This window comes from Betta splendens, chromosome 7 (genome assembly GCF_900634795.4).
Source record: "Betta splendens chromosome 7, fBetSpl5.4, whole genome shotgun sequence".
Taxonomy (NCBI): Eukaryota; Metazoa; Chordata; class Actinopteri; order Anabantiformes; family Osphronemidae; genus Betta; species Betta splendens.
The window spans coordinates 4,802,003-4,817,489 of NC_040887.2; the positions used below are offsets into that span (position 1 = coordinate 4,802,003).

The 15,487-nt window shown below is 47.6% G+C and overlaps 1 protein-coding gene across 1 annotated transcript; it reads right to left on the reverse strand.

Moving 5' to 3' along the window:
* Positions 1-671: 671 nt before the first annotated feature.
* sp5l (Sp5 transcription factor-like) lies at positions 672-3,669 on the reverse strand. The gene is made up of 2 exons (XM_029157445.3): positions 2,668-3,669; positions 672-2,427 (listed from the first exon to the last, which is right to left on the reverse strand). Exons 1-2 carry the CDS (start codon positions 2,719-2,721, stop codon positions 1,390-1,392), a joined length of 1,092 nt encoding a protein of 363 aa, XP_029013278.1. The 5' UTR covers positions 2,722-3,669; the 3' UTR covers positions 672-1,389.
* Between the last annotated feature and the right edge of the window lie 11,818 nt (positions 3,670-15,487).

Consider the following 15,487-nt stretch of genomic DNA (forward strand, 5'->3'; position numbering starts at 1 on the left):
CCTCTTGCTTGCTCTGGCGTCCCCCTTGGAGAAAGTTCAGACAGGATTAAAAACAAAGGAAAGAAACCCCTGGATGAGCAGACATCTGGTTGGCTGGCCGCGGAATAAAGCCCCATTCTGGGCCGTAAAGCCGAGCTGATCGTAACATGGCTGTTATATATGGAGGGTGAGGACTGGGGGGGGGGGGGGGTATTAACTTTCACAAGGGTGCAAAATCAAAGGGAGTTCCTGTCACCACTGAGGGGGTCTCTGCAACAGGGGTCCCATTCACAGAGAATTCCTCTCCAGCGCTCCCTGTTGCATCTGTTGACTCAATCTTCTCCATTGAGGGAAAGAAAACACTCATTAAAAAGCCACATGACTGTGAACTTGATTGCAGAAGGCGAGACAAAAAGCCCCATCAATGGGATGAGTATTTACTTTGAGGTGCGAAAGCCTTTGAACAGCCCACCATGTTAGATCTTCTTTAGGACCTTCTTCCTTCACACCAGCAGGACAATCGGCGGCCCTTTTATTGAAGGCTATTAAATTGTTATTTAAGTAAAATGTTAGCTTTTTAGGAGCTCAGAAATTCACACTTGTACCAGATGAGCTAAGAAGGTTGAACTTCTCTCGCTATCTTCATTCCAAATTACACGACAAGCGCCCAAATGTAAAAACAACAGGTCAAATTGTTGTTTGAGCAGGACAGTGTTTATTAAAATTTACATGCGGCCATAACCACAATAAAATTGTTCATCATGTCTGTACATCATTTACAAAGAACCTAAGATTTCAAACGCTTGCTGATCCGGAGCAGCGGAGCTTCACATCGCGGCTCATCAGCAGACGAGACTTATCTGTAGATCAAAGACGTTCCTGTTTACATTTCAAAAAGATCCCCACCTCCAAGTAGACAAATTAAAATCAGCTTTGGAATAAAACCTAATTACCAGGAGCGACCGACTTTTTTTTTCTTCCTATTTTCACCTTGATTGCGAGCAGTTTTTATTTTCACACAGCCAACTTTGGCTGTACTAAGGCATACATTTAGTCTGAGCAACACCGAGAACCGCTCCCTCCTCCACATGGTTCAAATATTTACATAACCAACCTTCAAAAACAGTTTTTGACTCGAATTTCTAATAATTGTCAAAGGCATGAAGTCTGTGTTATTTTTTGTGGAATTGTTGAATTAACGCAGCAAAAACTCTCACAATACCACAAAAGAATTCAAGTTTTCTTTAAAGGTGCCTTGACTCAAACAGCACACGATGACTTTTTATCAATATTGATCTCTAAATATACTTTCATGGTACTACTTGAATGTCCCGGGAGCTGGATGCCTCCGCTCTAGTGCAAACCCATGGCAGTGTAAGTCACAGTCATTAAATGGACAGACCTGAGAGGTCACTCTCTCTTGATATTGGCGAGCAGCGGGTCCTGGTTCTGTGAAGGCTGCCCCGTCCGGCCCTTCCTGGTCTGGTGGGTCTTGACGTGCTTGGAGAGGTGGTCGCTCCGCATGAACCTCTTGCCGCACTGCTGGCAGCCGAAGCGCTTCTCGCCGGTGTGCGTGCGCAGGTGCCGCTGCAGCTCGTCCGAGCGCGTGAAGCTCTTGCCGCAGAACAGCCAGTTGCAGACGAAGGGCCTCTCGCCGGCGTGCCAGCGCAGGTGCGCCTTCAGGTGCGACGTCTTCTTGTACACCTTGCCGCACTCCGGGATGTGGCACACGTGCAGCCTCTTCTTCCCGAACTCCAGCCCGCCGCCGCCGCCGGCCTGGCAGTTGGGGCACTTGCAGCGCCGGCAGCGCCGCGTGGAGCCGAGCAGCCCCTTGGAGGTGCCCTGCAGAAGCGCCGCGATCTGGGGCTGGGGGCCCAGCACCAGCTGCCGCCCCAGGGAGAAAGGGTGGGCGGAGGGCGCGGCGTTGGTCTGGGGCAGGCTCCACCACTGCTGCGCGTCGTCCGCGTGGCCCCCGGGGAGGTGGTGCCGGGGCGAGGAGTTCTGGAGGAAGCTGGAGAAGTTCTGGCCCACGCCGTTGTGCTGAGGGTAATAGGGGCCCGCGGCCTGCGGCTGCGAGGACAGCACTTTGACAGGGGACAGTTCGAAGGAGTAGGAGGAGGGCGGCTCGGCTGGGGGGGTGAGAGGCAGCTCGTGGTGGTGGTGGTGGGGGTGGTGGTGGTGGTGGCCCAGGCCTGACTGCACGTGTGCGGGGAACTGCACCTTTGGCACGGTGAAGGTCATCTGGTGCGTGCTGAGGGCCGTGCTGGGCGGCATCTCGTTGCTCCAGAGCTGGAACATTCCCGACGTGGAGCTGACGGCGCCCTCGTAGGGGAACTGGGAGCCCTCGGAGCCCGTGGCGCCTCCCACCTGCCAGGCCTGGCTGCAGGTGGTGGCCAGGAAGGAGAGGGCGTTGGGCGCTCCCTCTGGAGAGGAGCTGGGCGTCCGGTCCTGTGGTGGTTCACAAACACAAGTTTACACGTCTAGTTTAAAATTTTTTATCTGATCTAAATCCAAAACAAATGTATGTGAAACATGAATTAATTCTGCTTGTAGACATTTTCTGGATTTATTCTCTATATAATAAAAAAGTAGCATTTTCCCTCAGGCTCAATTTGCCAAATACTGGTTCGGTGAACTCATAAATAAATCCCGTAAAGTATGGCAAAAATAGCTAATTTTAAAACCAACCTGTAAAAAGGTGTGTAAAAAGTTGTCAGTCCTTTGTATCGTCAGCGCAGCCATCTGTCCTCGCGCTGCTTTGGCGAACACCTGCGGACACAAACTGCGCCGACGGGCGACGACGCACGAAGTGCAGGCTGCAGCTGGGAAAAAAAACCCCACGACGCTCACACGCGCGCGCTGGATCCGTCCGGCACCGGCAAATCCCGCGTCATCCGCTGGAGTGAATATTCGGAGTGTTCTGGCGGTCCAGGCGGTTCGGTGTCGTGGCAGCCGGCGCTGGGAGCGGGGAAACGCACGCCGTAAATCCTCGCGATCATCTCACGGGCGCCGGAGCCGCATCTTCTCTTTATAGAGAGAAAAGATCCTCTCGACGGGGTCTCCAGCATGATGCGGGCGAACCAGTCAATTGAGAGACGTGACGGAGGGAGGAGGGGGGCTTGTTTGGCGAAGGGGTGGGCTACACATAATTTCACCCAATTTCAGCCAAATGCTGACCTCGAGCACTGACTCCTCCTCCGATTGTCCTGAAAAAAAGCAAAAAAAAAAAAAAATCCATCACTTCGTTTTACTCGTCAGAGCACATTATCTACTTTATTGCTATTTCCCTGGACTCTGAACGCGTCACTGTGAAAAATAAACCAGAAGTTCACATTTAGTGTCTCAGCAACTTCCCGTTTCCACATTTAGGCTCTCAGTGTGCACACAAACAAAATGCTTAGTTTGTTAAAAGATCTAAGAATTGCGCAGCCAACTTAGTCAAGTGTTTTTCACTCTGGGAGCATTTGCATAGTGTCTCGGCTCCACTGTGGGAATTCAAGTAAAGACAGTAGATAAATAGATTCTTATTTGTGGCAACAACCAGTGACGCAATGTTTAATGAAAACTCTCCAGCCAAGGAATACAGAGACAAGCATCAATATAAATCATGATTCATTCAACAACGGACTCACACCACAACAAAATCAGGTGAACACTTTTAGCTTTTGCTTGGTCTTGGAACTGCATTAACAGTTTTATTTCATTTAAATCCCTCAGCGCCACCAGTGTTAGTCGCTAAACTGTGAATGTTTGAAAATGACTCAGCTGCTGGATGATCTTTTGTATTTTATCAAGGATGTAAAAAGTAGCAGGGCATCAGTTCACATGCCACTTAATTCTCTGTTTTATTAGTGTTTTTCCCTGGTTCACACATTTAAAAGCCTTTTGTGTCTGTGCATCAGTAAGTGGCTCCCCGGCAGGTCAGGCGTGAGGCTCACACACTCTCAGGACAGTCACAGTATTTTCCCTCACAAAGCGAACTGATAAAACTCAATCAAAGCCTCGGAGTTCTCACCAGTAGGTGACATGTCAAATAGGCCGCCCTGTGTGACATCTCACATTTGTGAGTTCAAGTAGAGGCTGCTTCAGATCTGCTCCATTAAATGCAGATTGGGGCTTAATCTCATTCTGTAAGTCTGTTCACCATTACAATGTTAAGAGTTTAAATCCAGGCTGGGAACCTGCTTCTCATGTAAATTCCCAGTTCCTCACTCATCCACCGCTCCATGTTTCACAGCCTGTGATCCTTAAATAAACAGCAGCTGAAGTTTGAAACACATGAAAAATACTTCCAAATGAATTTGAACACAAATGTAAATGTCGTCTGTCCCACTTGTAACAGCTTTTAATGACATTGAGTATAATCGCATTTTATTTCCTTAAGGCTTTTCTAGAGTTTGGTGCAGAAGCTGACCAGACGGATGTAACAAACCCCGCGTCCTTTGACAGACGACTTGCTCAAATCAGCAGCAGCCTCCTAAAATGACACAAGCATGTGTTTGTTTCAGGTACCAACAAATCTGAGAACATCTGAATATTAATGTGTTGATCTGGGATGCGATGATGCTGTGATATTTCCCAAGTGTTGGATCAGACTGAACAAAAGCAAGACACACACATTTTACAATGACTTCTAATTATAACTTATATCTAAATATTTTCAAAAATACATTTCAATTATTCATTTTTCAATCTAAATAAATGCTGAGCAGACGGCGACGAGACGGAATCAAACAAAGGTAAAAGGCAACGCGTGAGCAGGACGTGGGAACGGGAGTGTGTCTTGCAGGCAGAGATGCGCTATGTCTGTGCTTTATTACGAGGCAGAAGTTGTTAATTACCCTGATTCTTATTTCCTGTCCCCTCTACCCCCACCCCACCCCACCCCCACTGTACTGCCTCCCAGATGAGTGGCTTTGAAGTGCAAAGTACTCTCTCCTCACTTTGAACTGTGAAAACAATGCTCATGTGGTGGTGCTTACCTTCCCCATGTTACCTCATTTAAATAGACCTGGATACGGCTTCCACAGTTTTCAAGGGAAAACTCGTTTCCAGAGAAAGAGGTCCCTGTGTTCATTAAACAGCTGGTGCGATTGCCGCTAATCAGGCCCCGCTCTGTCACGCGTTGCCGGCTGCTCTGACTCGGTGGCTACATCAGCGGCTCCCGCTTCCAAACTGACACGGACCTGAATCCCAGCCCGGTGATTCAGACGCTCTCATGCGCCGATTTCCAAGTAAAACAAGGCGGAAAATGCTTCCAGGACCAACGCGAACAACGCGGGGTTTTTTTGTCTTAACGTCCTGAAATCTCACGGCCCTGGAAGAGATTTTAGCCTCACGGTGGAAAACAAATGGTGCTGTTTTCCTTGAGAACATAATCTTAAGCTCAGACCATAGAATATGCAAGTGGCTGCTCAAGCTGTTTTTATCATGCCTGGGGGGCGGTTTAAAAGCCTCAGATCACTAAATTGTCCCAGCTGTCTTGACCATCTGCACTGAAAAAGGGGCAGACACAGAGGAGAGCAGCCTTTGTACTGGTGGCCATGTCAAAAAGCCAATTTTACAGCACTGTGCCGACTCAATAGCCCTCATGTGACAAATGCGGCCTAATGGATGGGACAGACAGCATGTGAAAGCCTGCTGCCAACTGCGACGCTCCACTCTTTAAGCATTCAGCAATCCACGACAGGACAAGATGGGCCGCAATTAGCATCACACTCCTCCACACTGGGACGGGAGCGGCACCAGCAGCTGGACTTTACAGCGCCGCCGTTTAGAACCTCATCCAGGACTCTGTTTCCTGCTTCCCACCGAGTTAGGAGCCCACGCTCGCCGCAGAGCCGCGTTGCCCCTTTATGCTAGTGACAAAATATTATTGCGCCGTTCCACTTAATCTCCACCGATGCGTGTCCTCTCCCACCGGTGAACACTGTGGAGCATGAAAACGAAACAGACGTTCCCTCCAGCTAAACCAACCAATTCTTCACTTATCACTATAATTAATGTGACATCCAAAAAATTGTTTTTTGGCAAACATGACAAACAATTATGTATCATTAACCTCTCATTTGATTTTAGTTAACACATATTATTATTTGTCCAAAAGGACCAGAAACTGGTCTAAAGCCTTTTAAATAGTAAAAAAAGTAGTAGATTTAATCAGTGGTATTTTACCAGTAGTTTAAAACATGTTATGTCAGAATCTTAATCTTAATGTGAGAATATAACTAACATAAGTGGAACATTTTCGCTTTGCTCTGTTCCTACCATGTTTTCACGGTGATTCCCACTCATGTACAATTTTAGATCGCTGGGTGTGCGAGAGGCAAAAAGCGAGGATAATTCCCTCATCTCTTGTCCATTAGCATGTACGAAAACCCCAGAATCTCCAGTCTCGGGCAGACAGAGGCAGACGGCACGCATCTCCGCTTGTCAAAGAAAACTTTTATCAATACCAAGAGCACTTGAAGTTTGTTTGCATTTTGTTTTCCAGCACTCTTAACAACTTCAGAAGTCAGATCACAGGAGTATCTGATCAAAGCGCTTCGTGGTTAGTTCTGGAAACACAGGAGTGCTACACCGAGCTTTGATACTCCACATCAATATTTCAATTCAACAATCACTTGACATGCGCCCATGCTCCCTGAGACGAAAGGCGAAGGGGGGTTTGGTGGTGGTGGGGGGGGGGGGGGGGGGGGGGGGTCCAGTGAAGATGGAGCGGGTTCGGGAAGTACATGTAGAAGAAAAGGATTGAAGAAGTCACTGCCTTGTTCACCTTTACGGGGATGTTACATCCAACCAACTGCGATGCCTCCTCAAACGTGAGTCCACAAGTTTCATCGCGCAAGAGGTTTCAATCAACGAGCTGCAAAGGGTTTGTTTGTTCACTCAGCAACGTCACCGAAGCTAAAACACTTGTCACCGACTGAAAATATGAGCAAAGGATGCGTTTCATGTTTTATCAAAAGAAAGTAGTACAGGAAGTCGGCAGAGTTAAAGATGAATGCAGTCCGTGTGCCAAATGTCACTTTCATGGAGCTTCATGATCATTTCATCATCTCGACAGGATGTGTCATGCTTTGAAGGTTTGGGCCTTTAAAATACAGCGTTTGATCTGCAAAAGACACTTGTGGCAAAGTTGCAGGAAAAGACATGTAGTCAAGTGAGAGATAATAAGCGCCGCTGCTGCTAAAGTGCTAAGTGTGGTTTACAGCATGCGGAGAAGTGCAGGCTGTAGAGAAAACCATCAGAAGGAAACAAAGCGATTGTTTGGATTTGGATGGTGTCACTTGCAGGTATTTAGAGCAATGGTTGAGCAGTTTGGGAGTTGGAGGAGTTAATGGGCGCAGGCGGGTGGATCTGTCACCTTCAGGTTCGCTAACACGTCATGCTACGCTACGCTAATGGCCTCTAGCTTTATTCTAAGCAGACAAATACCAGAGTGGCTTGAATTTTCTCAGCATTGCTACATTGTTCAAAATAAGATTAATTTTTATAAAATCTCTCTACTACACTTCTTTACTTGGACATTATGTTTAACCTATTGTCTAAATTTGAATTTATAAAGCTGTGAATTTATTGTGTAGGTTAAAATGTTCTTTGTCACCTTCCTTTCTCCATATGCTGCGTTTGTGTTTGCCTGCCGCGGTGCGACATTTAAAATTAATGATAACTAATTTACTTAGAAAATGAATTGTTTATTCATAGGGATTGCTGTGTAAATTCCCTAAAACGATGAATTCCCTGCAATTGTCTGTCTGTACGATCCCACATAAAATGAATAATAAAAGAGCAAACGTCAGAGACAAAAGAAACAATGGGATTATCAATCATCCGGCGTCTCCAAACGCATTTAGACAAAGACAAACAATAGTAAATAATTAGCTGCAACACTTGACAATATCATTTACAGCCATCAAGTTAATGTGGGTATTGTAATATGCAGGGACCCCTGCCAATTGATCTTAAAGCTTTGTTCAGCGGCAGTGGGAGATGTGAGCACTTGTCATAATGATATTGGCGTCTGATCTAAAACACTGTATTCAGATGGGACTGATTCCAGAAAAGAGAACAATTTTTAAAACAATTTTAAAACAATTTTTGAAAATAAGCAGCTTGCATTTATAATAACCGTGTGTAACCCTATTGAACTCTTATAATGACTGTACTGTGATGCAGAGGGCCTGTAACGGCCTCCAAAAGAGACTCTAACCTAATCATGTCATAAATACTAGCCAGGAAGTTCTAACATGTCATCTGAGCGGGCCGCGTGCCGCTGTGGTAACCGGATCTTGTGGCAGGGCTCCAGCGCGACTCAGAAATGCGAGGCAGGAGTTGCAGATACAAGGACTACATGTGCAGAGGAGTGCAGCGCGGTGAACGCGTGCCGCTGATGCCACTATCTGTTAAGCCCCTCCGTCAGCTCAGCCCGCGTAATGTGAGGGGAAGTGTCACCCTGTCACCGCCATGCCAGGGATCAGCCTGCTGTTTGTGTGTACCGTGAACCGAGCCAAGCTCCGAGGAGGAGGGGAGGAAATGACACGGAGGCGCTTTCATCTAATCCGCGTGGTGTAATTTGCACCTCAGTAAGTTTAATTGATGACTACTGATCAAATGCCTGCCTTTGAAAAAATAAAATCTTTGGGATTGTTATTTCCCCCCTCAACCTGCAAAAAGAATTCTTAATGCACCTGATGAGAGGTTTCAAACTGATGGATCAGTGTGAACTGAGCAACTGCAGCCCGTATTATCTGGATTCCCCTTTATTTGTCCCATTAACCCGAAGATGTTAACTATAAAAACTTCATTAAGCTTAGCGGAACTTAGTGGAAGTAGACTTTTCTTCCTACAGCGGAACAGCAGCAGCCGCGCACGCACCTGGGTTCCGTCTGCGTTCCACTTCCTCCAGAGATCAAACCCGAGCATCAGCGTCATTTAGACAAATGGGTAATGACAGGCCCGGCTTATCAGTGTCATCGTCGGGCTGCTCTGCGGGACTTTGATTCCGCACTTTTCCCACAGCTGAACAGAAGGCTGTGCTTTGCAAAACAAACCAACAAACAGGGAACTTGAGGACTGTGATGAAAGAGTAAACAACACGGCCTGCTAACATGCCCCACAACCATGACACTTCCTAAGTAGGTTAGCGTGGAAGCTAACCCAGTTTAAGACGCAGGGAACCTCGGCGGCGCCGCGGCCTCCCACCGCGGGGCCCGCGAACGCCGGCCCGGCTGAAGGACTTTGGTCCCGGAAAATCAACCGGGCCCAGTGCTAATGCCCCCGCACGCGAACAAACCAGTTCATTATCAAGAAAAATGATCGGGAGTCAATCTATTGATGTTGCTTAACTAATTGTAAAGCGAGGGATTCAAAAGCAGATGTTGCATTTCAAAGCAGTGGCGCGCGCGGAGACAGGTTATGATTTATGCTAAAACGTGTGGCTTCAAAGCGCCGAACGCGGCTTCTAAACAAATTGAACAAGTCAAGCGCTATTCACCCAGGACCAGAAGGGATCCCAGCGCTAGGAGATCAGAGGCGCACGGCTGCCGCTTGTAATATCACTCAGTGGAGGAGGGGGATCCCACTGGGGGGAAGCAGCAAGAAAGGCTAACGCTGAGCGGTGCTCACACAGAAAGGAATTATGTACGAATGCAGCTGGAACACCTGTGCAGAGAAGCAGACCCCCCCCCCCCCCCCCCCCCCCCTCCATCCCGGAGCATCATCCACACAGGGGGTGTGGAGAGGGGTGGGCAGCACCTTGAGACTTGACATCCTTTCCGTGGATGCCACTGTTATTTGGGAGGAGATGGAAGCGTTGGTAGGAGAGATGCGGCCTATGTCAACACACTGATGCAATTTTAGTAAACACGGGTAACGCCGGGTTACTTGTTGGCAAGATTGGCGGATTAGAGGAGGGGGGGCTTGAAATGTGTTTAAGTCTGTTGTTTTCTAAATGAGGCAGGTGGTGTGGAAGCAGATCAGAACCGACTGGACCAACCCCAGATCCTTCAGTTTGTTTGGATTTTAAAAAAAGAGGAAGAGTTAGACATTTACAAAAATAAAATAGAACTGTATGCTTGTATACAGATGCTGGCGTTTCTCCTAATGATACGAGCTGTGTGACGAGTTGGAAAAGGCGAACGCATCGGTGCAGCATCTTGGATTAGAGTCGTGTTCCTCCTTGTTGACGTTGCCACACATGTAAGGAGACAGACTGCATGGGCTCCTCACAAGTCCTTTTTCCGTCTGTTTTCTTCCATTTGATGCCGCCTAAATTGGGACGGGAGAAACGAATTGCTAAATTTTTAATTAACTTCATAACATCTGCACTTGTGCTTTGAGAGAGCTGCGAGATTTCCTTTTAACCTATTCCAGCACATTTGCACACCAAGGTAAATCTTGATGCTGGCACTCTTACAGAAAGGAAGAGAAAAAAAAAATCAAAAATGGAAATGAACTCTCACTTGTGTGCGCAGATCAAAGAGGCAGAATTATTCAACTTTTTGCCATTGCTTGATCTTCAAAAATAAGAGAGGGAAAAGTAGGGAAGATCTAGATGGATGAATCAGTTGGAGTTGAAGTGCTGCTCAGTTGTTTTTTGAGCTTTCGCCTTCTTATCTTTACTTTCTCTGGATTTCAGCTCTGTTGTAAAAGCAAAACAGACATTTTCAATTAATGCTTTTCAGACCATCCAAAAGCGTCACTCCTTTTTCTAGATTCACAGCAACCAGTAATTACTAATAATCTACAATAATAAGCAGAATAAATGCAGAAATACTGATGCAGGCAAATGTTTGCTGTAAATTGTAGCATTGTCTAATCTAGTAACATTTCTAAACGTGTTTAAACTGAGTAACATATTAAAGTTCTATCCTCTAGCTCATGTTTTCCCACCTCGAAGCGTTATTACATACAGTTCATTGCCTCCCCACTAGAGAGGGCTGTTGAGGAGACAACAAAACTCACTGAAACGCAGCTAAACATCACGGCTTTGTCACTGAGTCAGATATTCATAGTTTGCACTGAGGAGTACGTTAAATTCCTTATTTTGAAACCATCCTCCGCCAGTTAAAGTCAGTCAGACCAGAACCCTGTGAAATCGGAGCCGCCCCCCCCCCCTCCCCCCCGGCTGTAGGCACCTGCACGGGCAGTCCTGACTGATGTGGGTGATATCGCAGCACACCGGAGCTCCTTTAACAAATCTCCCTTTGATATAGCACAAACAAAAGAGTCTCTATAGGAAAGTCCCTTGCGTCTGTGTGTGTGTGTTTGGAACAGTAAGAGAAACCAGTGCGGGAGGAAAAGAAGCCGCTTCTGGAGCAAGAGCGAGAACTTTGGTGCATTTGCTTTACTGTAAGTGTCCACAAGAGGACACTGCTCTCGTATCCTTATCCCCCCTGTGGTGCGTCAGTGTGATGATGAGCAGGTTTACCAGCCTGAATATGAACAGAACACAGATTCACTCACGCCTCTAATGTCTATCAAGGTTTTCTCTCATGCAAATATTCAGTCAGAGTTGAATACTTGAAGTCGGTGCAGATTGTTACGTGAGGGATTATGAAGACGTGAGGCACAGCTGCTATTGGCTGCAGTACCTGGAAACCACAGTGTCAGGCAGACAGAATCTGCACATTATTGTACGTTGTAACACCGCAGTGAGGCAACAACGTCCCTGCACCCACAATAACAATATCACCACCAATGTGAACAACCTCTCATAATCTACACTGTGTAGTAAACATAAACCTCCATAAACATACATGTGCAACACACCATACATAAATGTTGTAAAGATGCTCATTTTGTGTTTTTCAGTTTTACTCGAGTTCCTTGTTTTTGCTCAATCTTGTTTCTGTCAATTTTATATCGCTGCTGCAAAGAAATTTACCCATCTAATCTAATCTAATCTAATCTAATAGATTTGTAACATTTCAAGTTTAATTTATTAAAGGTTGCTGATTTGCTCTGTTACTGCAGCTATTATAGTTTTACCTACCATGACCTACATCATTCTCAACACCTCGGACTAAAACCTCTGCTAAAACACATGTCTGTCAGTGTTTCTAGAACTCCTGTCTGCAGCTACTGACATGTATAACAAACGGAAAAAAAAAAAAACCTGGAGAGCCTGAACACAGCGGCTGAGGTGTGGGGGTGGGCGTGGGGGGCGGCCCGGGCCCTTGGCTTTGTCTGCCTGTTGAGTGGGGCCATCAGATAACGGCCGGGACAATGGCGCTCCATTCTGAGGGCTCTCTTAAATGAGCAGGAAGTGGCGGCGAGCGCCGAGCGGAGGCTTCTGGTGGACTCCCTGGGGTCCGCTCAGCCCCGACAGAGCACGCCGCCGCTGCCTGGCTGGAGAGCACGAGGGGAAATGAGGAGCTGGTGGCCACCCAGCCGGAGCCACGGGCGCCCTTTGATCCCGGAGGAGCGGTGACGGAGGAGCTCCGAGGAAACCAGAGGAATGGAAAGCAAAAGCGAGAAACCACGAGAAATATGGAAACCAGTGTTTGTTTAAGCGGTTCAACATCAACATTGACTCATCAATAGCCTGATCTATTCATTTAACTTGTATACTAAAGTTCAATCATGCATCCATCACTTGTCTTTCTGCTCACTTGTGCATGAAACGTTGAACTTTATTCCTGCGACGCTCACCTACAGTAGCTCAACACAAGCCACTACTGCCCAACAATGCATGGATGTGAGCCCCACTCATTTGTTGTTCCACTGGTTGCTACATAGTGTAGAATAACACAACGCACTCCGGCTGTGTGATGTCAGGCGAGCATGAAGCCGGGCAGGAAGGCGGCCTGGCAGCTACGGGTTGGGGTCCACGTCTGCCCCCCCCCCCCCTTTGTGTCTGCTACGTGCGCTGGAGGCTGTCGGATGATGACAGCGCTGGAGCGCTTCCCACGCTGACGTCAGGCCAAGCCGGCGCTGGAGGCCTTTACTATTAATAACGCTGGTTTTGGGGTTTTACACTCTGTGTCATGTTCTTGTGTCAACTTACAGTCAGTCAAGCCATCGTAGTTGCTTACTTTATAAATGAATAGATTGTGAGAGCACAGCTTCTCACTCCATCACACCTGCCCTGAACCCTGTGTGAGGTGAGCCTGACTGCACTGGTGACTCTCAAGGGCCCTCGACATCAGAGTCTCACGTAGACAAAGTCCTAGAGGACCCATTATGGGTCAGTGCAACGTCGCCTCAACCTTAAAACATTATTTATTTACCATTCATTTCTTTATTTGGATGGATGAATGCATGAATGTTACGCTAGCCCTCCCCTGACACAGGGACCGGGCCGGTGGCTGTGGATGTAGTGTCGACAGTGTGTTGAGGTGAAAAGCAGACAATGCAGCAGCAGCTCTCACAATGTGGTTCAAGGCTGAGTCGCTGTTGTGTACTCGAGCTGCACAATGCTGCTCAGGAAGCGACACATCCCACAAACTCGGGGCCTCTGCGGGTCAAAACATCTCTAGTTGATCATCGGTAAGTGGAAAAACATAAAGAAATTGGACCAAATGTGACTGAACACAAGTGGCAGTTTCCTTTTGTGTGTGTGTGTGTCTGTAGAGACGAGGCTTTAACCTTTAAAGAGCACTTGGCTCAGACCAAACCATTACAGTTAGCAGTCAAACCTTCCATCGCGTTCAGACGGACTGAACCAGAGCCCGTGAGACAGGTTCCTGGACTCGCGCTCGCCTCTTAACCTCTGGCACCGCTGACAAATTACGGCGAATCCATGAAGCGACAGGATGCGGCATCACTCACGAAATCAAACAATGTGAATAAGTGACACGAGACGCCTGTCTGCCTGCAGCCTGTCAGCCCCACAGACAAGGTCATTGCCAGAGTAACATGCCACGGGGGGTCGGGACAAGCATCCCATAAAGCAGATAAAGAACAATGGCAGGAACTATAGTGCACAAAATGACTGGAGCCTCTCCCTGAATGAGAATAATAGATGGACTCTGGAATCAGGACACACTCAGCATGAAGGAGACAGGACAGAGGAGGTATTTATATCGTTTGATTAAAAAGGCGGAAATAAAAAGTGGATGCTGAGCTGTTTTCCAAGGGTCACGTGTCGCTGGTGCGAGTCTAAATACTTGGACTCAAACGGGCTCGGCTGCAGAACTTCGGGCCCGGCGCTCAGGTGTCAGACTGGTCTGGTGTGGGGTTAACGCTCCATATCCTTTTCCATTCAGCACATTGTTCCTTTTACCACTGATTAATATCTTGTTTAAACAGCCCGCAGACGCACCGCGTCGGTATGTTCATAAATCCTGCGGAGCTGATCAACACAATAGGCCGCATTCCTGACGCTCGGAGGAAGTTACTTATATCACTGCGTCTCCGCCACCAGAGACACAGGCATTCTAGGAATATGACACTGAAAGAAAAACAACTTCTCCACGTGAGCGTGTTTATTGGCGTTCGGGGGCGTTTTGGATGGCGTCCGAGGCCTCTACCTCCCAGTCTGAGTCCGGTTCTGAACAACAACAGCTCCGTTATCAGGGCTAAATGCAGCAGTGCTGCTGATGTGAACGTCCTCTGGGCTGATGGGTTCATTCGCTGAGCATTCACACCGCGTTGACGTGTTTCATATTAACAGCAGGTATCGTGTCAGAATGTGACCTTTCACCTCTACACCTCTTTTAGCTGTCAGCTGCGGCGTCACAGCTCTTATCTGACGTCTGTGCCTGAGTTGGTGGAGACCAAAGATGAGCTAAACATTGTCTGAACACGGCCTATTTCTTAACTTATCAAGTAATTATTAGCACGTAGGACGTATGAAAACTGGGAAAAGTGATTGTTTGCTAAATATGTAGGTGATGTGTAATTGGAGTTTGGGGTTTATTTACATTTTTCACTGAATATGTGGCTTAAAATAGTTTTGAACCTTTCTGTTCTTTCAGCCAAGGTCCGAGTCCATTCACATCAAAATCCTTGGGTGTTGCTCCGAGCAACAATAGAAATCGGTGGCACTGCCTGCACTTCCTCACGTAGTCCCGTGGGATGGGAGACGCTCATTCACAGCACCCAACTCTGGGCTCACGCTACAGATAAATTCTCCGTTTCCTTTGTTTTATAATTGCGAGAACCAGTCGCCGCGCTTTGTGTTTTTGATCCTGTCTGAGGGCTGGATTTCCCACGAACAATGAGCTTCAGCCAGGCGACGTCCAAGTCCCCGCTTCACGCTCCGCTTGTGCACGGCTCCCTTGTGTTCCCGGCCTCCAGCGCGACATGGAGCCACGTCTGGCTAATCACACATCCATGTTTGATCCATGGACCAGGCGGCCATGTGTGATTGGGTTTCACAGGTGTCTCACGGGCACCGGGCGACTCAAAAACCCACCCATTACAGACATCCATCCTCCTCGGAAGCGACCTCCCGCTAACAGACATCTGAGGTTGCACCAACTCTACGACTTTGATCCCTGTGGGTGTTTCACAGTGCCGTGCATTGTGCGCCTCCTCTGCGCTCGTACCGCACGCATGGCGC

What these genes read in the sequence shown, in the direction of transcription:
- sp5l (XM_029157445.3), bottom strand. Translation starts at nt 2,721, where the DNA reads ATGGCTGCGCTGACGATACAAAGGACTGACAACTTTTTACACACCTTT. An exon ending in TTTTACACACCTTTTTACAG is followed by an intron (nt 2,428 to 2,667) that starts GTTGGTTTTAAA and finishes GAACCACCACAG; the next exon opens with GACCGGACGCCCAGCTCCTC.